The sequence below is a fragment of the Felis catus genome, chromosome A2, assembly GCF_018350175.1.
Source record: "Felis catus isolate Fca126 chromosome A2, F.catus_Fca126_mat1.0, whole genome shotgun sequence".
Lineage (NCBI taxonomy): Eukaryota > Metazoa > Chordata > Mammalia > Carnivora > Felidae > Felis > Felis catus.
In genome coordinates, this window is record NC_058369.1 from 135,011,336 (window position 1) to 135,037,832 (window position 26,497).

General features: G+C 36.6%; 1 protein-coding gene across 4 annotated transcripts in view; it reads left to right on the plus strand.

Moving 5' to 3' along the window:
• MET (MET proto-oncogene, receptor tyrosine kinase) overlaps positions 1–26,497 on the plus strand; it is a 126,016-nt gene that overhangs the window by 55,818 nt on the left and 43,701 nt on the right. For all 4 annotated transcript variants that reach the window (XM_045041261.1, NM_001168696.1, XM_045041255.1 and 1 more), the window contains 8 exon segments: positions 8,993–9,127; positions 10,172–10,345; positions 15,264–15,424; positions 17,207–17,309; positions 17,420–17,556; positions 18,250–18,411; positions 19,455–19,554; positions 23,116–23,334. In XM_045041261.1, the coding sequence (XP_044897196.1) occupies positions 8,993–9,127; positions 10,172–10,345; positions 15,264–15,424; positions 17,207–17,309; positions 17,420–17,556; positions 18,250–18,411; positions 19,455–19,554; positions 23,116–23,334 (1,191 nt within the window).

Here is a 26,497-nt window from a genome sequence, read left to right on the forward strand (position 1 = left end):
CTGCGGACCAAGTTATGTAAATGTTTTGACTGCGTTAAAGTGCTAAATCTCTGGCCAGGCCTAATTTTCCTACAACTTGTGTTTTAGTAATACTGTGGAGTTTCTGTTATAAAATAGAATGGACATAATTTTTTTTCCAAAGGCAGGTGCCATATATGAAAAGGAACAGAAAAATGACTTTTACTTCCTTCCTACCCTGAAGCCTAAAGGCAGAGTTGCTTTGCAAATGTTTTCTCTCATGAATTTGCAGCTGTTTCTGCCTTTCCTATTGTGCTTATGTTCAGCTCTGGCTGGGAATACAAGCTTCAGCCCCAGCTGTTGGGTGCAAAGTGAATCAGGTATTTCACAGTGGTTATTTGGTTAGAAAGAATTATATTGTTTAGCTAACAATATTATATGTATGGAAGAGAGGACATGTTTGACATGTTTCTAACATTTAAACATGTGTAACTTATCTCATACAGGTGCAGATGTATCTAAATATACTGATGTGCACATGTATTAGAGTCTTTCTGTAGCACCAATTCAACATAGATACAAATTTCTAAAACAGTTTTTATTTGTGTGATCACCCTCTTGGGATACTTAGAAGTAAAATAGTATGATAAGTATTATTCAAGATAGTATAAGTGAACAGTGAGAATGGGGCTTCTTACAAATTTTAGATGGGGAAGGGATGTTGAAAAGAACAAGGCTTGAGAACATTAGCACAATGTGCAGGGCTACGTGGGAGAGGGAGGACCGTTACTCATGACAATCACAGGACTATTCACAGGGATTGCCCACGTCTCCCCTTCTGAGCTCCTCATCTAATCAGCTTGCAAAAATAATGCTTGCTTGATATATATATATATATATATATATATATATATATATATATATATATATATAATTTTTTTAAAGCTCTCATATAAGGCCTTTAATCTCTAGATGCAAGGCATTGCTATGAAAATATTTGTGCCTGACTGTCAGGCCAGAGAGAGTGAGTATATCGGGTGGGTTGGGGGGAGGAAGGCACTTTCAATACTTTATAAGTTCAGTTCCACAAACATTCACTGGGCAGCTACCTTGTCTATATACTGTGGCCACTGCCTGGGCACTGTCACAGCTGTCCCTGGGTTCTTTGGCATCATCCTTGCTCTTCTCCCATCCCCTTTTCCCCTCTCCCTGATTCTTTGAGGCTGTTCCCACTCATCACCCCTATTCTCTTGTGCCTCTTAACTGGACTAGTTGGATCATAAGCAAGAAAGTTAAAAAGACAGAGGGATCACCTAAAAAGACATCCTTTGCTTGTGATCATTACTTATGATCATTACTTAAAGGATTATGTTAGTAATCAGTAAACTTAAAAATAATTACACACTTCCAGTAAGAAGAATCAATTCATCTATTGACATCCTGTCTTCAAATTCTTTCAGTTCCTGTACCACCGTCATGGTATGTCAGTGCCTTTTGTTGGAAGCCTGTAGCATACATTATCTTTGGGATTACTGCTATTTTAGAGTAACAAATGAATGATATGAGCATCCAGCAGAGACCCAAGCAAATAAACAACACTTCTCTTTAGGGATTGTTGATTTACTGGTCTCCTTTATAAAATGCTCAGATAAAATATCATCTGTCCTTGTTTTTAATGTGTACATCATTGATTTAATTATATCCCTAAAGAATGGTAGATTTGGTATATTTCTTTTTATTAAATGTTTATTCATTTATTTTGAGAGAGAGCACGAGCTGGGGAGGGGGAGAGAGAGAGGGAGATAAAGAATCCCAAGCAGGCTCCATGCTGTCAGTACAGAGCCCAATGCAGGGCTTAATCCCACAAACCGTGAGATCATTACCTGAAATGAAATCAAGAGTCAGATGCTTAACTGACTGAGCCACCCAGGCACCCCTGATTTGGTATATTTCTTTAGGAGAAAATATATTCATGAATTGTGAGACTTCTTTTGTTTGAAAAAGAACCCATTATAAATAATAATTTCAGACTTCTATCTATAACTAAAATTTAAACCTAGGGCATGTATATCTCCTAAAATGAATTCATGCATGCTCTTGAAATACATATATCTTATACACTATTATATGCATAGAAAATTAAAACATAAATATTTGAAACCTTGAGAAAATGGTAAGCTTTTGTTTGTTTTGTTTTTTGGTAGTAAGAAATAACTAGGATTTCTTGTTTGGGTGCTTTATTGACAGAGTAGAAACACATTTTAAAACATGAAGTATACGAATCAGTAGTTTTTTTTTTTAACTTTTATCACTTCTAAAATTCGAAAACAGATATACTCTGTGTATAGATTGACAGATCCTACAATTACTGTATTTGGAGTATTGATTTGAAAGTACTGATTAATTTTTTTTTTATATTTTCTAGTCTTTTTGGGTTTTAGTTGCTTGATATTTTTTTTGCAGAAGTCTCAATCTGGTTTTGACTCATTTCAACTCACAATGATTCATTTTAAAAAATTTAAACACACACCCACATCAGTAGTGCAGCAATAAGGAAAATTATTGTGCTGTTTGTGTATACCTGGCTTTTGTAGTATCAAGTTGGTATAGAAGGACTCATGCCCGTTTACCAAAAAGAATAAAGGAAAGAAAGAACACAGTAAAGCTTCATTTAATTCGTCTCTTACCACCTGGTACTTTGTCTTACGACTTTTATTTCTTGAGCTGTCAGCACCAATCAGCAATTTCTGTTTCTCGTGTTGTTGTTGTTTGTTGTTGTTTTTTTTCCATTCCAGAAAACTAGATGTTTACCTTGATTGAAATAAGTGGTTCCACTCTTCATATCTGATTTCTTGCTATAGAAACACCAATTTCTCTCACATACTGAAGAAGGTAGTAAACCTAAAGCAGGTGTCTAAACCAGTTCAGGCTACTTTAACAAATTTCCCATAGACCTGGTGGCTTAAACAGCAAATATTTATCTCTTACAGTTCAGGAGGCTAGGAAGCTCAAGGTCAAGATACAGCAGATCTGGTTTCTGGTGAGAATCTGATTCCTGGTTCATAAATGGCTGTTCTTGCTGTATCTTCACATGGTGGAAAGAGGGAAAGAGAGCTCTCTGAGGTCCCTTTTATAAGGACACTAATCTGGTTTGTGAGGACTCTGTCCTAATGACCTAATTGCCTCCCAAAGGCCCCACCTACTTGCACCATCACATTGGAGGTTAAGATTTCAACATCTGCATTTTAGGTGGGCACAAACATTCAGTCTGTTGCAGTAAGCAAGACGCAAGAGGCATTAGAAGCCATACGTTGAAAATGCAAATTGAACTGTTGGAGGTTATGTAAATATCTGAAACGTCTAAAAACCTTACCCCTTCATCAAGACTTAAGTGAGTTTCTTATTTCAGGCCATTCATATATTTAGGCAATAGAGACACCTTTAGGACCTACTATGTGCCCAATCCTGTGTTGGGAACTACAGTTAAAGCAGACCCACTCTAGATCCATAAGGTCACACCCAGTTACAACCCAGGCTGTTTATTAATGGTGTCATCTCCTCTCACATTTTTTTCTTTCAATTCACATTTTTTTCTCATTGAGTTTCAAACTCCAACAATTTGCATCATCTTTCATGACAAATGAAGTTTTCCTCATTCCCTAACAAAAGTCCTCTATTTTTCTTTGTTTTTAAATTAGAAATCAGTCTAGATGTTATCACAGGTCCCATTCAGTTCTATTTGCCTAGAAATTGAACTGTATATATTCTGTTCTTAAAAAAGGAAAATTTACTTTGATCCTCAATTAGTATATGTGCTGCCAAAGCGAGCTCTACTTTGATCTTCAAAAAGCAGTGGGGCCCAGGGTGCCTGGATGTCTCAGTTGGTTAAGTGTCCAACTCTTGATTTCAGCTCAGGTCATGATCTCACTGTTCGTGAGTTCAAGCCCTGTATCAGGCTCTGCACTGATAGTGTGGAACCTGCTTGGGATTCTCTCTCTTTCTCTTTCTCTCTCTCTCTCTCTCTCTCTCTCTCTCTCTGCCCATCTCCTGCTTGTGTGCATGCTCTCTCTCTCTCAAAATAAAATAAACTTTTTAAAAAAAAGGCAATAGGGTCCAGGGAGTGTGCTGCATCTCCCACTCTGATTCTTCTAGTGAAAATCCACTTTTATTCCATTTTTTACCCCTTTCCCATCTCCAGCCTCTCTAGGACCTTGTTGTACAGAAGTCCAGTCTGATCCTGAGGGGATATTTAGGATACAGGTTGGGAGGCTAAGCAAGTGATACCCAGGTTCTCAGTCTTGGGTAGGAGGAATGGATGGGAGACTGTACATCTCGAGAAGTAAGCTTGCCTTTTACTTAATTTAAGCACACATTTGGCAGAGAAATGCAAACCAAAATCACAATGAAGGATGACTTCATACAACTATGGGTTGACTATAAATAATCAAGAAAATGGAAAATAACAAATGTCAGTGAAGTTGTGGAAAAATTAAAACCCTCATACATTGTTGGTGGGAATGTAGAATTGTGCACACCTATGGAAAATGGTATGGCAGTTCTTCAAAAAGTTAAATATAGAGTTATTGTAAATCTGACATTTCTGCTCCTGAGTATATACCTGAGAAATGAAAATATATGTTCTCACAAAAAGTTGTATATGAACGTTGATAGTAGCATTATTCACAATAGCCAAAAATGGAAACAGCCCAAATGTCCCATCAGCTGCAAATGCATAAATAAAACATTCCTTAGGGAATATCCATATAATGGAATATTATTCAGCAATAAAAAGGAATGAAGTACTGATACATGTTCTAACATAATGAACCTTGAAAATATTATGCTAAGTTAAAGAAACCAGTCACAAAAAAAATCACATATTGTAGGATTCAGTTCATTTAAATGTCCCGAATAGGGAAATCTATAGAGATAGAAGGTAGATTCATGGTTGCAAGAAACTGGAGGGTGTGAGGAGATAAAGAAGATGATAGCTAAGAGGTGTTGGGTTTCTGTTTGAGATAATGACAATGTTCCAATATTGGTTGTGGTGATGGTTGCACAAATCTGTGACTATACCAAAAACCATTGAACTGTCCACTTTTAAAAAATGAAGAGAAAGCAACATACAAATATCTCATGTTGAATTGTATTCATCATTCTTAAGGAAAATTAAATTTTGAAACAGTTTAATCAAAAATAAAGCTCTAGTAGCACCTGCGTGGCTCAGTTGGTTAAGCATCCAGTTTCGGCTCAGGTCATGATCTGGCAATTCACAAGTTCAAGCCCCATGTCAGGCTCTGTACTGACAGCTCAGAGCCTGGAGCCTGCTTCAGATTCTGTGTCTCCCTCTTTCTCTGTACACCTCCCCTGCTCACACTCTGTCTCTTTTTCTGAAAAATAAATAAACAGTAAAGATTTAAAATAAATAAATTTAAAAAAGATTTTAAAATAAATAAATAAATAAATAGAACTCTGTGCATGGGTAAGGGAATCTTGCCCTTACGTATTTGAAGATACATCATGCAGAATTATTTTACTGAGGTTTATGGATTTTGGAGCCTAACCACAAAGGTTTTATTTTATTTGTACATATATTTCTTCCCCATGTCTTCTCCCATATCATTTGAGATCACAGCCACAACAATCAAGTACATTTAGATTCCTCCCTAGTCCCTCACACCCAAACATATTAGTCTTATATTTTCAGGAGCATTAAAGAAAAAGGCATGTATTTTTTGAGATAAACATTAAAAATTAGTTGTCAACATAGTAGAAACTCAAAGATAATTGCCATTCTTCTATTTTATACTTACCCTAAGATTGCCAAGCGATTTGTCCTAAGAATTAAATTTAAATGCCAGATTTAGTTCTGTCCTTAAAACTATCTCCATGATGACCAAAAGGAACTTCTAATTTCTTAACAGCATTGCTTCAGGGGTATTTTGAAGTTAAAGTGGTTATTCCATTATTTGGAATTCTAGCAATAAGATAAAGTGAGAAATTAATGATAGAAAAGCGTTCTTGGCATGTTACAGCAGTAGGTATACCTGTAGAGAAAGGGCTAATGATCAACAAAAAGGTATTTACATCTGTGATATGACCTCTGCTTAAAATTCCAGGTATCTCACTTTTCCACACAGCCTTCCCATCTTCTCTCGTTCATCTCATTTTCTGTATGAAGCCCCACTCATCCTAGCTCATGCTCAAAAGTAGAGCTCACTGGCTCTACTAAATAACATTTCCTCTGTACCGTCAAAAACTATTCAGACGTAGAGTCTTTCTCCTTAGGCACACTTAACTTGTGCAGCCAAGATTGCTGAAACAAGGAGGATTGGCAAGGCAAATATATTGGGAAATTTGTTTTAATGTTTGACTCACAAGTGGCTCTTGAGAGCTCAGAGTTGAAGCTTTTTATTAGTATTTATTCTGGTGCTCCAAGAGTGTAGCAGTTGAGTGTTTAAGAAGAGGCCAAGCAGTCAGATTCTAGCATTAGATAAAGCTCCTTGGAAACCTGACTCTTGTACTTCCTAGCTAAAATTCTGTCTTATTTTCTTTATGGAGAATATTAGTACCTACCTTGTACGATTATTGTGAGAAGTAAACAAAATGTCCATTTAAAGCTCTTAGCACAATGACTGGCTCAGTTACCATATATATGGTGCTCTCCAGACAAGAAGTCTTAGGGAATACACTAAATCAATTCCAGTTCCAGAGGTGCAAAGAGCTTCTTTATGAAAAGAGAGATAAAGGTTAATCCTTTCTGGGAAATGAACATTTGGATGGACTTCAGATATTTGATAAAGTCAAAGATGATGACCTCGTAATTAGGAAGGAATTGCTTATTATAGATGTGGGAAATGATATTAAAGAGAGCAAAAAACATAGGAGAAAAAAAGGGTACTAAGAGTTGATTGTTATATAGCAGGTCTGAATAGAATGGAAGCACAAGACAAAGAGAGGCAAAATGGAAATATTTGTAGGAAGTTCAGGGGGATGAATAATCTTCAGTGAAGTGGAAAGCACAGAATGAGGCAGAGAACAGAGTCTGGTTATTAAGAGAGGCTGGGGTTTTGTTTTGTTTTTGACATGTGTGAAAGATTTTTTTTTCACCTTTGTAGTTGAAAGTGATTGGCAGCAATCAGGGATATATGGAAAAAAAAAATGAGGGTTGACAGATAGGAAAAACAAGTGGTGAGCACCAGAAGTGAGTCAAAATTGAAAAATTATATAACTGAAATATGGATAATTTGGGATAGAGGCTCTAGAAGTCTAATGTCCTGATAATTCTGCTTGTAACCTGCACCCAGCAGGAGGTAGGACTGGTAATCAAACTTCTTTTTACTTTGGCTACAAAAGTCACAAATAACTATTTGGCCTACATTTAGGAATAACGGTTCCCATCCTTTCCCATCCTGATCAAATGACCTGTGATCTATCATTTACTTCTGTGCAAAAATAGCCACCCTGCTTAATGGAGATGTTTTGAAAGTATTGCATGTTTGGAATAGAACATGTGTTAGAAAAAAAATGTCATGATGTTTAACTTTTATGACTGTATGTGAATTTGGTTAGTTTCTCTATCAACAACCCACTCTCTGGAAGCAAATTAGGTACTTTGGAAATCTTCCCAAATTGTTTCAAGCTACTTGACTCCCTGTGCTGAGGAAAAAATTTACTGCTAGCTCTCCAGGACATTTATATGTTGTATGTGAGTTTGTTAGAGTACTAAGCAGTTAATTTTCATTCCCATTTTACAGATAAGAAAGGTGAGGTAGAGGGAATGGTTATTTAATCATAACCTCACAGATGCCCACGTTTGTCCTGTGATTTCATACCCACAACAAATAAATACACTTTCAATGAAACAAAAAAGGATATTTGGGATGTCAGGCAATTTCACAAAGTCAGTTTCAAGCCCAGAGCTGCATGCAGTAAGCCTCCTGCACCTCATGTAGATGCAAACCCACAGCCTATTAAGAATGAAAATCTTTCTGACCACTCTTTTTATTTTCTAATGTTTATTTATTTTTGAGAGAGAGACAGAGTGTGAATGGGGGAGGGTCAGAGAGAGAGGGAGACACAGAATCCAAAGCAGGCTCCAGGCTTTGAGCTGTCAGCACAGACCCCGGCGTGGGGCTTGAACTCACAAACTGCGAGATCATGACCTGAGCTGAAGTCGGCCACTTAACCAACTGAGCCACCCAGGTGCCCTTCTGAGCACTCTTAAATACTCCTGAAGTCTGAGTGTTCATCTCAGATTGTCATTCGGATTTTATCCCTGGACTTCATTATTACTGGGTTCTTGCAGTAGAGAAGATAGTAATTATATAGCCTGAGAAACATCCCAAATTAGAAATACCTGAAAGCAAGAATGACACAAGTCCTCAAACTCCATTTCCAAGGCATTGTTAAAACCATCAGGCCTTATTGTAAAACCAGGCCAAGAAGAACTTTATAATCCAAGAAATAACATCTGATAGGACAATGGTTTATAAAAATGACCATTAAAGTACCTGAAGGCCTATTTTGATCTCAGAAGATCTATAAATATGGCTTAAGAGTTAGCAAAGCTGGAACTAGATTCGGGTCTCCAGACTCCCTGTCTGCTAACCTTTCCATTACATCAAGGAAAGCTGCCCAGTGAGGAGGGGAAGGAAGATAGATTTAAAAAATAATCTGAAATCCTTGTAGCATAAGTGAGGTCTTCTGTTTTGGAGAGAGTTTTGGCTCTTCCAGTTCCCCATACAATTGTGAGGATTTGTCTGCATGTGCTGGCTGATTGACTGAAAGATCTCCTTCTCAATAAACTGTTAAAAGATCATATGCAAAAGTCTGTCTTGGGGGTTCAGATGAACTGTCTTCACAGCAGGAGATTAGGAGATGTTGTATTGATTTACAATGAGATAAACTGTTGGGCCTTCACTTCAGATACCCACAAGCTCTCCTAATCTGTTATTAACATTATCATCCACATTTTCCACTTATATTTAAACTGAACTCATTGGACTAAGGGTGCTTGTGTTTTGTTTCTCAGGTTGTGGTTTCTCGATCAGGATCATCAACACCTCATGTGAATTTTCGCCTGGATTCCCACCCTGTGTCTTCAGAAGCAATTGTGGAGCACCCATTAAACCAAAATGGCTACACACTGGTTGTTACTGGAAAGAAGGTAAGCCCCATTCCCACAGGGAGGTTCCAGGGCTGTAGTTTTCCTGAGTGGATATTTAAAGCATGTATCATATGACCCTTTTTAAGTTTTGTTTTGGTCTTGGATTCACCTCTCCTTTCTCAGGTTATTTCTTGAGTATTCCAGAGATCTTCTGAAGCCAAGTTAAATTTTTATTTAGGAAGACTGGACCAAAGGGAGGTCCTCCTTGTAATGTGTACTACTCCTTTTGTCCTGTATTTCTCAATGAGAAAAACAAACATGCAGAATGAGAATTACAGTCCTAAGGGCAGACTCTAGTGCAGGCTGGTAAGTCCTGAAATGTACATTGGAATCTGACACCAGCCAGCAATCCCTCTTTCCTGAGAGGAGATGCATCTTGATGCTGAGTGATGTGTAAACTTACTTAGAATTTCCCAGGGGTCAAGTGTGTTTTCCAGCAGCTTATATTAAACTCTCTTATGTTTTAAGGGGCGCCTGGGTGGCTTGGTCGGTTAAGCGTCCAGCATCGGCTCAGGTCATGATCTCACGGCCCGTGAGTTCAAGCCCCGCGTCGGGCTCTGTGCCGACCGCTCAGAGCCTGCAGCCTGTTTCAGATTCTGTGTCTCCCTCTGTCTCTGCCCCTCCCCTGTTCATGCTCTCTCTCTGTCTCAAAAATAAATAAACATTGAAAAAAAATTAAATAAATAAATAAATAAATAAATAAATAAATAAATAAACTCTCTTATGTTTTAAAATCACACTTCAGATAGAGCAGAATGTCCCTACTAAATAAAACTTCTAACATTGCATGACAGTACTTATGTTCCCTGGACAGTAATGGTAATGTTTATCACATATGTGCCAACAATAGAAGAAAGGAAGGAATTTGGTTTTTTGATTTAAATCACTTAACCATTATTATATTACATGTTTTTTACACATTAGTGCTATCTCTAATAGACTCTATACGATTATAGTTACATATATCTTTGGGGTATTTACTTTTCATTTAACAAACCGATAAAAAACCTCTCTGGAAGCTCTTTCCAACACTTTTCTTCACAGATCACCAAGATCCCACTGAATGGCTTAGGCTGTGAACATTTCCAGTCCTGCAGTCAGTGTCTTTCTGCCCCTCCCTTTGTGCAGTGTGGCTGGTGCCACGATAAATGTGTGCAACTGGAGGAATGCCCCAGTGGAACATGGACTCAAGAGATCTGTCTGCCTACAATCTATGAGGTAGGAATCTGTCAGCTCTCATGTATGTTTTTTGGTAAACATAAATCCCATTGATGAAAAAATTCCGAACTCAGTTTATTCATTTGGCTGTGAGACACCAGTGAAAACACCATCTCCCTCCAAGGTTTTCCCTTCAAGGTGGCATTTGGGCACATCACCCTGAGACCTGTACTTGAAGTGCTTGCTTCACACTCCCTAAGTAGTTCTCTCCTTGAGCAGTTGCTCTCCTTTAGTGCTTTGTGAATAAAAGAATGGTGGCTAGTGAGCAGTATGGCTCCCGATTTCCTTACCCTGGGACTTTTCCCTCCTGACTTATTTGACTCAGTGGTTTCCTCACCACCTACTTAATCTACCAGGTGCCCAGAAATGAGCCTCCATCACACACAGAGATCTGCTCATAGAATAACCCAGAATCTTAAGCTGAACCATGCAAGCTAGGGATGCCAGCCATGCAGGAGCAGATAGGACAGAAAGTTTCTTCCTGTCTGATGCATAGATGGTGGCCTTGTCTCATCACACATAAGACTGGAGGTTACCAGGGTGCCTGGTGGCTCAGTCAGTTAAGTATCCATAACTCTTGATTTCCGCTCAGGTCATGATCTCACAGTTTTGGGGATTGAGCCCTGATGAAGGTCTGTGCTGACAGCACGGAGCCTGCTTCAGATTCTCTCTCCCTCTGTCTCTTCCCTTCCCCCGCTCATGCTCGCTCTCTTTCTCTCTCTCTCTCTGTCTCTGTCTCTCTCTCTCTCTCAAAGTAAATAAACTTAAAAAAAAAAAAAAGACTAGAGGTTACCCCCAGGACAATATGGGAGGCAAGTAGTCATTGAACACTCATGGGTAGCTAACTCTCTCAAAGTTCCTAGAAGAACAGTATAGGTACAGCTGATGACTATACTAACATCTATACTCTGTGAGCCATTTCATTCTTTAATTCATTCCAAAAATATTTATTGAATACAAACCATTCTTCTAGACATTAAGGAGGCACTCTTCTAGACATTAAGGAAATGTAGTTGAACAAGACAAAAGTGCCTCCTAGAAAACTTAGCTTCTACTGATGAACTCAATTGACATTGTAGCAATGCTCTCTAGCTCTTTGCTGCCTTGTTTAAGCATATGTTTGGCACTATGAAAATCGTCATGGCATTTTTTTAAATGTCTTCGTCCAAATATATTTTGCTTGAAAATAATTTTCTGGTGAGGACCCGATATGTATTTTCCCTGTCCACATATAGAACAGTTGAACTTTAGTAAATGATTCTTGTGAAAGATTCAAGTTAAAGGTCTCGGTCTCCTGGTGCTAAGCCCAAGTAAACAAAGTGTGCAAGTCAGAAGTGCCTGCCCCCACCCCCCACCGCCTGCCGAAGTGCATGGCTGTTTTCATTTAGTTACGGTTTGGGGCAAGATTTGTGCAGGGTGACTGGGTTTTAAACCAAATTATTTTCTGTTAGGTGAGACACAGTTATTAAGATTTAGTTTGATCAGTCAGGAATAAACTAGAAGATAGTAAGAAAACAAACTTAAATCTACATGCACTCTTTCTGTTGTCGTTGTTTAGTGTATTTGTAAAACCATATGCAATGTTATACTTTTTTAAACACACAGCCTTGGTAATTTGAGACACTAGAAATCTGAACTCAGCAACTCCATGAAAGAGATATGGGAAGAGTATATGTGATGTGTGTGTGTGTGTGTGTGTGTGTGTGTGTGTGTGCACGTGTGTACATGCAACTGAATTACACCAATTTCATTTCTTCAAAAGTAGCCAAACTGGTGTTTTAAATACAGAACATGGAGAACCTGTATAAGTAGAACATTTAATTTTGACCAATGTTCTTCCTTTTATGACTCATGAAAGCCATATTAAAATGGCGTTTTAAAATGACTAAATATCTTAGAATTTTCTGGAACCAGAGAATCTCTGACAGTGTTTAAATCTCCCTCCTCTCTCTCCTTTCCTAACTCCACCTTTCTGTAGTTGGTGATTTTTAAAAGGTTGCATTGCATCATGCACAAGTCAGTGAGGCTTGGGCTGTATGGTTAGGAGGAAAGTAGTGCAGCTGAGTCCATAAATCCTTTTCAGTTCATAGTTGTTAGGAAGATTTCATGCTGCACTAGACCGTGACAGTTAGCATTCTTACTGCAAAAAATAAGACAGATTATTCATCTATTTCTTATCTGTCTTAAATACTATGGACACAAAACCCAACTAGTGTATTGTTTTACTTTCCAATAAATGTAAGTTAACCTGCTTTTCAAGGTACGTGATGTTCAGTGGCTGAAATTCTTTGCACTTCCACATATGAGAGATTTCAGGATTGCAAACCCATTATTTTGTTTCACACATGTTATCTGATCTCATACTTAAAGAGCAAAGAGAAATGTTTCAGAAAAGGAAAAGCACTTTCCAATGTATTCTGAATTTATTAAGATAAAATTGTCATATCTTATAGGATTGAATTCAATCCCAGTGAGACAATAAAACTATTTATTAATTGATCAGAAGATTCAGATAAGAAGCAACAGCAATATCTTATGGGGCAGGGGAGTCATTCAGGCAAAACACTACCACCACTGTATTTGTGACTTTTTAAGTACTAAAGAGGCAAATTCTAATTTTCCAGGAAGGGTTTGTTGTTGTTTTAGTGTTCTCTTGTATTATCTTGATAGGTTTTGAAAATGTGATCATTTAACTCATTTCCACCTGTTGAAAGGGCACCAGCTGCTTTTGTGGCTGTTTCTCCCCTGTCCAGACAGGTGGGAGATCTGCGTCTGTGGCTTTATGCTAGACACTCCTTTCCTTCCCACAGAGTTTCCCTGCCCTTTAGGATAACTCAGAGTTTGCCAGCTCATTGTTGGTTCTGTCCAAGGGTGTGTTGTCCAAAACCACTTCCTTCCTTTTCCCCTGGAAGATTGAACATTACCCCATAAACTAAGCGGGAAATGCTCGCATACTCCACTCTAGCATTTCAGCCCAGGGAAGAAAGCTAAGTTCAGCTGGCCTTTCTAATCCTGATCTACCATCTAGCAGACATTTTTATAATATTCATTTCTGTTTGCCAGTACACCAGCTGAACAACTCTCATTGTGTTTTCTCAAATCATCACCCATTCCATTCCAAGTGATGATGTATGTAGATGACAGAGTTCAGTTTTTACATAGAAAGGGGGGATCTGGGCAGCAGGATCAGGCCAACATCAGCCTTAGACAGCTGTTTTCTATGGGGAAGCCTCCTCCTTAAACAAGGGAGAGGCAGCTGTGTGGCTGCTTCAGGCTGAAGAGAGTCCGGAAGGGTTAGGTGTCTTGTTCTCTCCTACTGGATTTCTAACATAATAATAAATTTTTTTCTAGCAGTTCTTATTTGACTAGACATGGACGAGGTAAGTTTTCATGAAAGGCACAACTGTGTAATGGATTTTATGGGTAAAATAGCTATCATAAAAGCATTAAGCTAAGACTTTAAAGAGGTTTGGTAACAAGGGTAAGTTAAGACTTTGGTTTGCGATTATTTACTTGGGATGAATGGGAATGTTTGCAAATTTGAATTTTGCTAAAAGCCCTTCTAAATTGTGAAAGAATCACTTTTAGACTTTTACTAACTGGCCTTTAGCAAACACTTTTACTGGTTTTTGAGTTGTCTCTATGGTGGTGCTATGTTTTCCCACCATTGTACTTTTCCAGCACAATTTACAATATGTCCTCCCCAAAAGAGCATTTCCTTTCTCAATTGTCACAAAGCTGCTGAGGAGAAGCTTATTTTTAACTTAGAAATTTGTTTTGTTTTAATAGTTTTAGCCTAAGAACAGTTGTCTTGTAGACATCATAAGCACCTACTGCTATCTTATATCGCAGTTGCCAAAGTTTTGGTAATGAACTCATGTTTTACTTTCAACACACCAAAAGTGAGCCTGCAATAATAAAATGATGTATGTATTTAACATAGAACATGGGAGAGAAAAAAAGTCAGCTCTAGAAATGAGATGTAAAATAATGCCAAGAGAGATAATTAGAAACATTGCTACAATACAGATTACATTTGGGGCTCTGTCTAGTTTTTTTTTTTTATATCTATTTCTAATAGAAATAATATATTATATTTATTTAAAATTATATCATTTTTTAAAAGCTAGGTGTGTCAACTAACCAGCTTGTCTATAGAAAATAGTGACCATATTTAAAGGAGAAAAGAAAAATTCCAAATCAGTAATAAATGTGAATTAACAAGTATAAAGAAATGGATTCACCTATTCATTTGTTAGTGCTTGGCACATAGCAAATAATTTATAATGAATGAGTGAATGCCAGATATATATTGAATACCATCTTTGTGTTTGGTCTTATGATAGCTGCTGGATGCAATTATGAAAACACTGGACACCAAGAGGTGTTTTTACTGTGTGAATTTCTTCTCTGGGTGGGGAGTACCATAGCACAAGACTATAGCAAACACCCAGCTGGTGCATGGAGCAAGGCACATATTGGTGCTTGGCTTCTAGGGCACATGAAGGATTTTTGATCAGAGTTTGATCTGGAGGCCCATGAAGGAGTTATAATGAGAGTTACAAACATGTAAAAGTCTGGGCCCAAACTGTGTCTATTCCAACCTGGAAGATTACTAGATGAATTCACTTCAGAGTGACCCACAAAGACCCTTCATTTCCACCCAGGCTGAATCTGCTTTGTGTCCCATCTCTGGATCTCCTGAAAACAGCTTTTATTCATCAGCATGTTAGGTAATTTTCATATTTGTTCCAGATTCCGTGAAATTTGTGACACTTTTTCAGTTTTGTTTTTTGTTTTGTTTTTTTAGATAGTGGCAGGATAGAATTTTAGACTGAGGATATGTATTTTGTTTGTTTTGCACACAAATGAAGGATAATGTCTTGAATTTTTTTTAAGTTTTTGGTTGTCCTTGTAGGTTTTCCCAACCAGTGCACCCCTGGAAGGAGGAACGATGCTCACTGTGTGTGGCTGGGACTTTGGATTCAGGAGGAATAATAAATTTGATTTAAAGAAAACTAGAGTTTTCCTTGGAAATGAGAGCTGCACTTTGACCTTAAGTGAGAGCACAACAAATATGTAAGGATCTTAAAATGTTTTGCTGGGGTATGGTTGGAAAACAGGTTGTGTTTCAGGATGAATGCTTGTAAAATTATCCCAAAAGTCCATGTCTTGAGTTAAAAGAGGGTCTTGGCCTTGTAACATCCCTAGTGGAACTGTTTTATTTTTAATCCTATTTACTTACCAGGATTAATAAAGAAGAAAGGTGACATTACCTAGTAAAGAAAAGAAGAATCCAGCATCTGGGAGTTTTGAAACCATTTTTGTTACATTTCTTCAGAAATTGTTTGGGTAGATTTGAAAGAACAGCACTGGCTAGGGTTGCTCCATCTTTAAAGTCTTCAAATATAGAGTCTCCAATGGCTTTTTCTATAAAAATCAGTAAACAGCTCAATATAGACCCTCTCTTCTAAATTCACTTTCTAAACCTCAGAAATGTAGTGAAGCAGCTCAGTCATATTTTTGAGAATTCTTTCTTTCTTTCTTTCTTTTTTTGATGCATTTAAATTTATCTTCAGTTGATATTTATTGGTACTGTAATGGAAAGGTATCTCATTTAGCCATTCCCAAATCCCAGGAGATAGCAATACCAGACCTGTTTTACAAAGGTGGGACCTGAAGTACAGAAAGGTGGAGTATAGTTTAGCAGAGGCAATCCAGAGAATAAGAGCTTAATAGGCCTTCTAACTCAACTCTCCTGATCCAAGATACATCCTTCTTCTGCCATTTTCTGCATGTACCTTCTATCAAATGTAAATCCCATAATGAACAGAGAATCCAGAAGTTTTTAGTTATCATTTAATAATAACAATCAAACATTTCAAGTTTTATGGTTGAAACTATCCTATCAAGTGATTATTTTATACCTTGTAGAATTTCTTCCAGAGCACAGAGGTCTAAGTCTACTCATTTACTGAAACCAAAACGTCAAGTAATGTCATACTTGTTAATGGAAAAACAAATCCATTCTAGAAATCTTCCTTGTAAGTTCTTACTCCTTGCATTATATATTATAACCTGTAAAAGTGAAACATAATTCATTTTTCTTCTTTGAATAGTTGTTTAACAAAAAAAAATCATATTTGTACTTTTTCAAGACTATAACATTATTAATTCAAAAAGAATTATATGGAGGGGCACCTAGGTGGCTCAGTCAGTTAAGCATCCAACTCTTGATTTTGGCTCAGGTCATGAGATCATGGTTTGTGAGATCACGCCAGCACAGAGACTGCTTGGGATTCTCTCTCTGCCTCTCCCCTGCTTGTGCACTCTTTCTCTCTCTCTCTCAAAATAAATAAATGTTTTATTTTATTTTATTTTTTTAATATTTAAAAAAATAATTCTATGGAAAGTCTTTCACAGTTTCATTATTTTTAAAATAATTTAAATACATACATGATACATGTAATTACAGAAATGTGCCTGTTGACATTCTTTAATGAAGAGATTTGGCTTATTTATTATCATCCCATTGTTTCATATGCTGTTGAAATATTTATCTTAAGAATACCAAACATTATGCCTACAATTTTAGAGGGTTACACTTAGATTATTATGAATTTTTCAGTTGGTGAGGTCTGCACAGATGAGATTTAACTGTTGCTGTTTTGTCTGTGTGAAGTGTAATAGTACAGAACTAGAAATATACAATTTTTAGCCCTAATGCTTACCACAAAACTCTACTTGCTATTCAGAGTACCCAGCTCATCATAATTTAGAGCTAATGTTCCTTCATATAAAACAGCCAAACCAGAAAAAGCCTTTGGATTTGCAACATATTAAACTTTGGTTTTTTTTCAGGTTGAAATGCACAGTTGGTCCTGCAGTGAATGAGCATTTCAATATATCCATAATTATTTCAAATGGGCGAGGGACAGCACAATACAGTACATTTTCCTATGTGGTAAGTCTAAGCACTACAGTTCTCATGAACTAGGATATTTGGTACCAAATTTGTTTAGTTATAAAGTCAACAAGTTACTTTGTTTTGTTTTGTTTTTATTTCCCATCCAGGATCCTGTAATAACAAGTATTTTTCCAAGTTATGGTCCTAAGACCGGTGGCACCTTGCTTACTTTAACTGGAAAGTACCTTAACAGTGGGAATTCTAGACACATTTCAATTGGTGGAAAAACGTGTACTTTAAAAAGGTGTTGTGAATTTACTTTTTGTTGTATCAGTTAAGTAGGATTAGTATCTGTACCTAACAAATCAAGAAGAGATTGTTTTGTTTTGTTTTGTTTTTGTGGAGGAAGATCAAGATGCATATTATTTACTCCCATACTGACAAAATTTCTTTTCCCATATCCATTTACCTTTTTGCTGACTTTTTTACCCTTCCATTATGTTTATTAATTCCACTTTTAAGTTTCATCTTCCCATCTACCTTCTCTACTGTTACATTACATCTTAGTATCCTAGCTATGCTGTGAGCTGTGAGATTCTGGTAATTGACAGTAAATTAAAATAAACATTTCCATCAATATTTACAATTAGATTAAATCACTTTGGGGAGGTGAGAAACATGGGGGAGATTGGGTTTAGAAAGAAGTTATGTTTCTGATTCTTAGAGGTGAAAGAGCTCAGTTTAATCAAGTACCAAAAAGATACTTTAAAAATTGCTTAAAATCCCAAATGTTCTGAAGTCAAAGATGGCTTGTCTATAACAAAGCTGAGTTTGGGATCCAGTCAAATGTAAATAGGCTGCATTAGAAAGAACTTTTTTCTAGACACATCTGGAAATTCTCATTTAGGAGCCATTGAGTGATATACTTTTGTGCATTTAATTCTAAAATATGTATGTCTAATAGCTAAGGTCAATTTTCTTAATTTTTTTTGTTCAGTGTGTCAGATAGTATTCTCGAATGTTATACCCCAGCTCAAACCATTCCAACTGAGTTTCCTATTAAATTGAAAATTGACTTAGCCAACCGAGAGATGAACAGTTTCAGTTACCAGGAAGACCCCATTGTCTATGCAATTCATCCAACCAAATCTTTTATTAGGTAAGTAAAAGCTTCTGATGGGTGTAAGAAAATAATGAACCTATGGATGATTTGTCTGTCAAATAGTCAAGAGGAACTGCAGTTTTATCTCTGGCTTTGATGCGGTTGCATTTCTTTTAAAGGCTGCCTTTCCAATTCAGGAGTGAAAACTACATTCAGGTTCTGAGTACAATTTAATTTTATCATTGCTAGGTTCATGCCAAGAAACATTTTATCCTACTCTATTACATTTTAAATGGATTTCAGTGAAATAGTTCAATGTGGCACCATAGTATTTATGCACTTATATACATGTCAATTCTGTACTAACTTCAGTGCCCAAAAGTAGAATTACCTTTTTTTCCTTCCATTCTTCAGTGTTTTTTTGCTCTGCCTACTTTAGATATAGCTTTTCCCTACACTAGATTACCTTTGAATCAGTATCTCATTGGATCCAGTTCAGTCTGCCTTGTTTCCATTAATTCTGCCAGTCTAACACAATAAAGTTCGTTTTTCTTTGATTTATTTTTAAGAGAGAGAAAAAATATTTCTTTTGCATACTTTGTGGCTAAAAAGAAAAATGCATTTCTTCAACTGATGAAATAGGAATTTTTAAAAATATTTTCAAGTTAAATAAGTTGTTTCCAAAGAAGAGTTACCACTGAACCTCTATTTGACTTTGGTTCTGACTATATCTTGCAATCACTACATGTGATTTAATTTAACTTATTTCTTAAAATATTTGGTAGAGAAAGAACCTCTCCTTATTGCTGTGTTTATTTTTTTTATTTATTTATTTATTTATTTATTTATTTATTTATTTATTTATTTATTTATTTATTTTGAGAAAGAGTGTGAGTGCTTACATGTAAGCAGAGGAAGGGCAGAGAGAAAAAAAGAGAATCTTGAGAGGTTACACACTCTCAAGTGTGGATCCCAACACGGGGCTTGATCTCACGAACCATGATATCACAACCTGAGCTGAAACCAAGAGTTGGAATGCTTAACTGACTGAGCTACCCAGGTACCCCTCAATATTGCTGTTTTTCTACTTTATTTTTCAGTGGTGGGAGCACCATAACAGCTGTTGGGAAAAACCTGAATTCAGTTAGTGTCCTAAGGATGGTAATAAGTGTACATGAAACAAGAAGGAACTTTACAGTGGTAAGTCCTTTGAGTGATGGTTGTACTTAAAGCTGTGCATCTCTTCCTTTACCACTGGTTTTCAGTGTGCAGAGGACATTTGGGTTTTGCTTCTGATTTCTAGTTCCCTTCCTTGCAGCACAGGTCAAATAGTATATTTTATTCAATAACTTAAATTATCTTGTCTCAGCCTAACATTGTAAAATGCACATATACATACAAAATGCTTAGACACAAATGATGAGTACCAACTTGAGGCAGTGTTTTTAAAGATAGTACAGATGGAAACTACATCATTCCCTGTCTTAGTTCAGGCTGCTATAATAAAAACCCCATAGACTGGGTGGCTTAAACAACAAACATTTATTTCTCGCAGTTTCAAAGGCTGGAAAATCCAAGATCAAGGTGTCTGGTAAGGGCACTGTTTCTGATTTGCAGAAGACCATCTTCTCATTGTATCCTCACATGGCAGAGAGTGAAAGAGGAAGCAAGCTCTCTGTGTCTCTTCTTATAAGGGCGCTAACTCCTTCATAAGAACTCCACTAATTACCTTCCCGAGGCCCCATCTCCAACTACCATCATGCTGAGGATTAGGATTACAACATGTGAATTTGGGAGGGGCATAAACAGTCCATAGAATTCCTCTATCTCCCCCTTTTTTTAATGCAGCAGAGGACATTACCCCTATTATCCCTTTTGCTGTAATCTTGCAGCAGCATCCTTGTCTAAGTGGCAGGCACACGTATGTATGTTCTTACATCCCAGTGTAAGAACGGTGTTCTTACTGTTCTTCTTGTCCCTTTGTTAGCATGTTATCAAGTAATGAGAAGGACCATTAGACTGATGTCCTAGACCGTTTGTTGCTTGGTATTTTTCCACCTTCCCTCCTTTTATTTGCAAGGTCAGTCAAAATTTAACTGAATGTCTCCTTCAAAGTGACCTATTTTGTGATCTAACAATTTATATAGATCATATTAAAGTGGCAGTTTTCATTTAGACTTTAGGAAGGTTGGAGTTATTTACAAAGATTTCATATTTTTGTTGACATTTTTCTCTAATGTCAGATACCATAATCTAGTTGGACTTGTGCACTCAACTAAAAATGAAAGTTCTAAGTGCCCTCTCTCAAGCAGGGTCTTGATTGGGCAGGTGATAGATTGAATTATAGCACTTTCTTTTCTATTCACCATCCAATATTTCTTGAAGACTAAGGCCACAGTGTTCTTTAATTACAAAAACCAATTTGGGGCTAAAAATGTCAAGCCAAATCACCAAACAATAGGGTCACCTCCAATGAGATTTTTCTTGACCTTCTCAATCAGCCACATTGCATCACCTCTAAAGAGTATTATTAGATTTTTATCATATTCCTGAGAGATTGTACTCCAGGGAGTCACCGTATGAAGTAGAGAGCTTTAAAACCAATCCCCACACATGGCCACAAACAAAGTTAGAATACCACTGCTATTAATTTAAGGAACATCACTTCTTCACAGCCAAACAGAACAATTTTTCATTAACCAAATAAGAATACCCTTTTTTGGTGTTGGCATGGGACTCTTTAGAAATCTGAGAAATGATTAGCAATATCTAATTTATGGTGAGCCTAGGTTATTAAAATAATGGCTAAATTTCCTCCTCCCTCACCAGCATTATGATGACATGTAGAAAACCTTTTGGCTTTATTCATTCATTTGTAATCAACTTTTTAATTTATTTAAAAATCTCCTAGGCATGAGACATAAGAGTTCCATAACCCAAGGAAGATTCAAATAATGGTAGAAGATAAAAATCTTATCTCTACATATCTGAAAATATAAGCTTCTATTGTTTTAGCCACAAACATATTAGCACAATAGAACTCTGCATTAGAATTGGACAAGAATGAAGAATTCTACTTGACTGTTGTTTATTGAGAACTACTTCATAAAGAAATGTGTGTTCTTCTGTGTTCCTTAGTGCTTATAGAATTTGAAGCTGAGCATGATGAATTGAACCCATTTATTATTTAACAAATAAAAACTCTTGGCCAGGTCTGATTTCAGTATACTGATCTAGCCATGATAATTTTTAAGTTCAACACACTCTAATCTTTTAAAATAAAAATACTAACCACCTCCTTAACAAAATTAATATTAATACACATTATATCCCAGAAGCCAGCAGTTTATTATATAGTTTTCAAATTTCTTGTTGTTAATAGAGAATTATTGTACTGGCAGTAACACTGTTCATTTCCATTTTTCAAGACGGTAGGAATAAATAGCTTTTGGCATTATAATATGAATTTGATATAAAACTAACATTTTATTTCTATTATATCTATATATCTGTTTTCTTTATCTGCTTACAGCATACATTTTAAAATGTAGGATAATTTTTTTTCATTATTTTTAAAAGAAAATATCAAATACTAAATTTTGCTTGTGCTTTTTATGTATATCCTGAGTCCTTTTTCTATTGTGGGCATAAGTAATTGTTTTATCTCCAACTCTACTTGTCAAAGAAAAGGAAATCTAAGGATGTTGTTGCTTGTTTGTCTTTTCCTTGGGGAAAAAATACAACCATTTAACCTCAAATGTGCCACTTTGTGTTGCTGGTTTAGTCTAAGCACAATCAAGAGGAAACCACATTTTCCAAACTTCCATAAATCAGAATTCCAAAGAGGAAGATTTGAAATGAGAGATGAAAGCACATGAAATAATAATAGCAGAGACTTTGTAAAATAGTGTAGGAAAAAATCTACCAATATAGAATACATATATAGAGAGAGCAAGAAGCCATATCGCATGGGAATTAAGTCAGTGAAGTTGAGCCAGTGACCTAGGACTTATGTTCCCACTTTGCCCCTCAGAGTTGTGTGACCTCGTCTAATGACACTAGCTCAAAAGCTTAGTTTCTTCATTTTGTAAACTGTGGGTAATCATAGCACCTCTCAGAACCGTGAGAATTAAATGAGACCTGCCTGTAAAGTATTTTGCATAGAACCTGACACTCAGAAATTGAGGCTTAAAACACATCAAACAGATGACCCGACTACATAGCTAATTATAATGTCAGCAGTATGGTGCTTGGTAGTTGACGACAACATACTTTATACCATGTAGTATTACACACTTTAATTTCAATTCTTACTTCAGAAAACTGAGTCTCCTAGCAAGGGCTTTGCCCTGATTCTCATGGCTTATTTTAAAGGTCTGATGTGAGTCAAGGACTTCTCACCACACAAAGTCCAGCTCTCACTGTCCCATAGGTGTTTCATAAATGAAGAGGCAGTCCCTTCAGGTGACTGTCTTGCCATCTTAAGGAAAATAAAAGTGACAGAGGGAGAGCCAGCTTCAGATCCATATAGCTTATTCAAGGCAAATGAAGTTCTGCATTCCTTTAAAGACGGTGTTATTTGGATAATATTGCATCTATCATACTTTCCGAAATGTGTTAACATTAGGAAGTTAAATGCGGATTTTTTTTTCAAAAATTACATATTTTCAATTGATTGTCTAAAACAATGAAATGTGGAAGTTGCTATTGATGTTGTTTGGCTGTATTCTGTCTACAGTGGATAATTGTGTCTTACTATAGGCATGTCACCATCGCTCTAATTCAGAGATAATCTGCTGTACAACTCCTTCACTGCAACAGCTGAATCTGCAACTCCCTCTGAAAACCAAAGCCTTTTTCATGTTAGATGGGATCCATTCCAAATACTTTGATCTCATTTATGTACATAATCCTGTGTTTAAGCCTTTTGAAAAGCCAGTGATGATCTCAATAGGCAATGAAAATGTACTGGAAATTAAGGTAAGAAACGCTTAAAGATATTCTCTTAAATCATCAGCTTGAACTTAATTGACTTCATAGCTATATGAATAGAATTTTTGTACTAGGTCATTATCTTATACTACATCAGCAAATATCTAAACTCTGAAAAACAAATCTTTTTGGCATTAAGACTAAAAGGTAAGTGTAATCGTGGACTGCTTTTTAATGAAGCATTTAAAAATTGTTTCTTGTGTGTGTATTAAAAAGTAGCAAATGTGGGACACGATCTGTTAAATGGGCTGCCTGTAATGCATTATCTTGCTGATGTTATACATTTCCCTGGACACCTAAATGTGCTCATTATAATATAAAAGGTAAGAGCTATGAAAGTAAATGCATCAATTGTAGTTCTGTAGTTCCTTAGAATACTGGGAATTTTGTATCTGGGTATGGTCCTCTCTAAACTGATTTCTAAATGAGCTGGATTTCCTCTACCTTAGGAATATATTAGCCTCCAAATGTAATTTAATTGGAGAATAACAGATCGTTGTTTCTAACCCAGCCTGTTGCAACAAAGAACACTAAAGCCCAGAGAGTTTAAGTGGTTTGACAGGTGATGGAACAGTAGCAAAACAAAGACTAGAGTACAGCCCTTTTACATCACTTCAATCATTTTTACTTCAAGTAGTAAGTAATAAAATGGGCAAAATGATCAAGACTTTATCAATAGCCCCAGTCACATTTATCCTTCAACATACTGTTTTAGACATTCAGACTTTTTTTCCCTGAAAGATAGCCTGAATGCAAATATGAACAAACACAAAGTAATAGGATAGTTCTTGTTTACATGTAATGTAAGTTACTATAGATCATCTCATCCAAGTAAAAATGTGTTTCTACCAAAATTTTTCTGCTTTTTCAAAAAGATTTTATCCACAGCCAAATTCATGCACACGTTCATAGTCATGTAAGTTTACTAACCTTGAATTGTGTTTTATACAATAATTAAGCAAGCCCAGCATGAAATTAAATGGAAGCCTGCTTCAGTGAACAGCATGTTTACCACAGCAAAGTTCTTTCATCTGCTTCTTTAATTAGTTTTAGAGAAGGAGAAAGAGCTTTTATCACTTCTTTTTTTTTTTCAATAAAACTAATCTAGTGTGACCTTTTGCTTTCAACAATTACTGTGTTTGCCATTTGAAAGATTCCATTTGGTTTTTCTTGATGAAAACAAAGGTTTATTTGCAAATGTTTTTACACCCAGATAAAGACTATTTTTCTGTTCCTGTATCTCTGATGGAAGGATTAGAGATAAATGGTTCTTTATCTGCCCTTCCAAGCATGGTCCTATATGGAAGAGAAAACTTATTTTTCTGTAAATTAAATACCCATTATTCAATGTCCTACAAAATTGTTGGACCTAGAAAAACGTGATTTGACATCATCCTCAGCCTTTCAGTGCTATTCCCAACATGGCCCAAGGGATCTCTGCAAATAGACGCAAAACACTTTCTTTTTTTGCTTACATACAGAATGATTCTTTTCTCTAACAAGTGTATAACATCTGTAATGTCACAGAATGGTAGTCTGGGGAGAGAAGGGGTGGTTAGAAGGGATTATTTAGGTATCATCATTCAGTCTTCTTCCATACTCCATTTTCCTTATATATAAGAGGAAATCTAAGATGGAAGATTTGTGTGACAGCTGTTTAACCCTTTATCAGTTTCTCAAGTTAATCACATTATACCTCTGTCTCTCTTGGGACAGAAACAAAGGAAAGCAAAGCATGAGAAAAGAAAGAAAAGGCCCTTCTGGACATGCAGTAGACTGTTTTTATCAAAAGAAAGGATGGCATTTTATTTCATGTTGTGTTTGTCCAATTACCATTCAAAACGTAAGTGTAAAGTAGATTCATATTCCATCAGTGAAAGCTATGGAGAGAATTATGTGTTTAGAGAGAGATTTGCTCCTTATTGCCAGGGAGAGTTCATGCTCCTCAAGCAGCCATACATACAAGAATTCCTTGCTAGAAAGAGATTGTGATAGTCTCCAGCCCTACTTGTGGGAACTGCCTCAGTCAGCAGCTGGCCAAATGAGTACACCATGACCAAGAGGGTCAGCCAAGTGTGGATCAATAGAATGTAAGAGAGACCAAGTATCAATCACTCCTAAGAATGAACCAGAAATCCCATCGACGTGGGAAGTAGTTTAGGGCCAAGGTTTCAAGTTAGCCAGGACCAGTTGTGGACAGTGGTCATCAAAAGTAGACCTGTCTCCTTTGGAATACATACCAGGGCACAACATTTATGTCAACAGTAACTCACAAATTTAGTGAAAGATTAGTTAATACATTACTTTGACATATATTATTTCATTTCAGAGTCACATAGACCTGTGAGGTTTAGAGGTCCAGTGATGATTATCCCCATTTATAGATAAGTAAACATAGGTTTAGGAAGATTAGGTGATTTGTTGTGGGCCACCTAAGGAGCAAATAGCAGAACTAGGATTCACACTCAAGTCTCTTGATTTCAAATTTCGTCTTTCCACTAGATTTCAATGCTTTTCACATCAACTTTCATTTAATGTATACCAACATACCTTTCATAATAGAGAAACTTTTCTATTATATGGTTTGTAGATATCTATACAGTTCCTAAGATGAAATAACCCTAGACTCTTCAAACAGAATTGATTTTTTACATATTTGTGAAGAAATTCTATATTTTCCCTAATTATCTTATTACACGACTTTTTGTGCAAAAGTATATTTTATGGAAAGTCGAGAAGCGCAGTATGTAATGCTGGAACAAAGTCTGTCTGACACTGACCTGAGGATTTATGTTATTTTGGAGCATATTGATATATATGGCCATAGGGATGCTTCAGAAGTCCAGTCTGGAGAAGCCAGCTAAAACAGGAAAAGGAGGACAGGAAGATCAGAGGTTTTACAGTGCCCCAACTAGCTAATGAAGAAACCATTTTAATTTTGGTTCGTGCAGCTTTCCCCAAATGACCAGGAACCTTCTTCTGCAAATGTCTGTTAACATCCTCTGGAACTCAGTTTTTAAGCCTCTATCAAGGTTCTTTGGCCTCGTCCCTAAGCTGAGGGACTCCTATCCTCTGGATGAAGGAGGGATGAAATCTCCCCCTTCCTACCCCTATCTCCCCCAGTTCACTGATTTTCTCTTGCCAAGCTTCC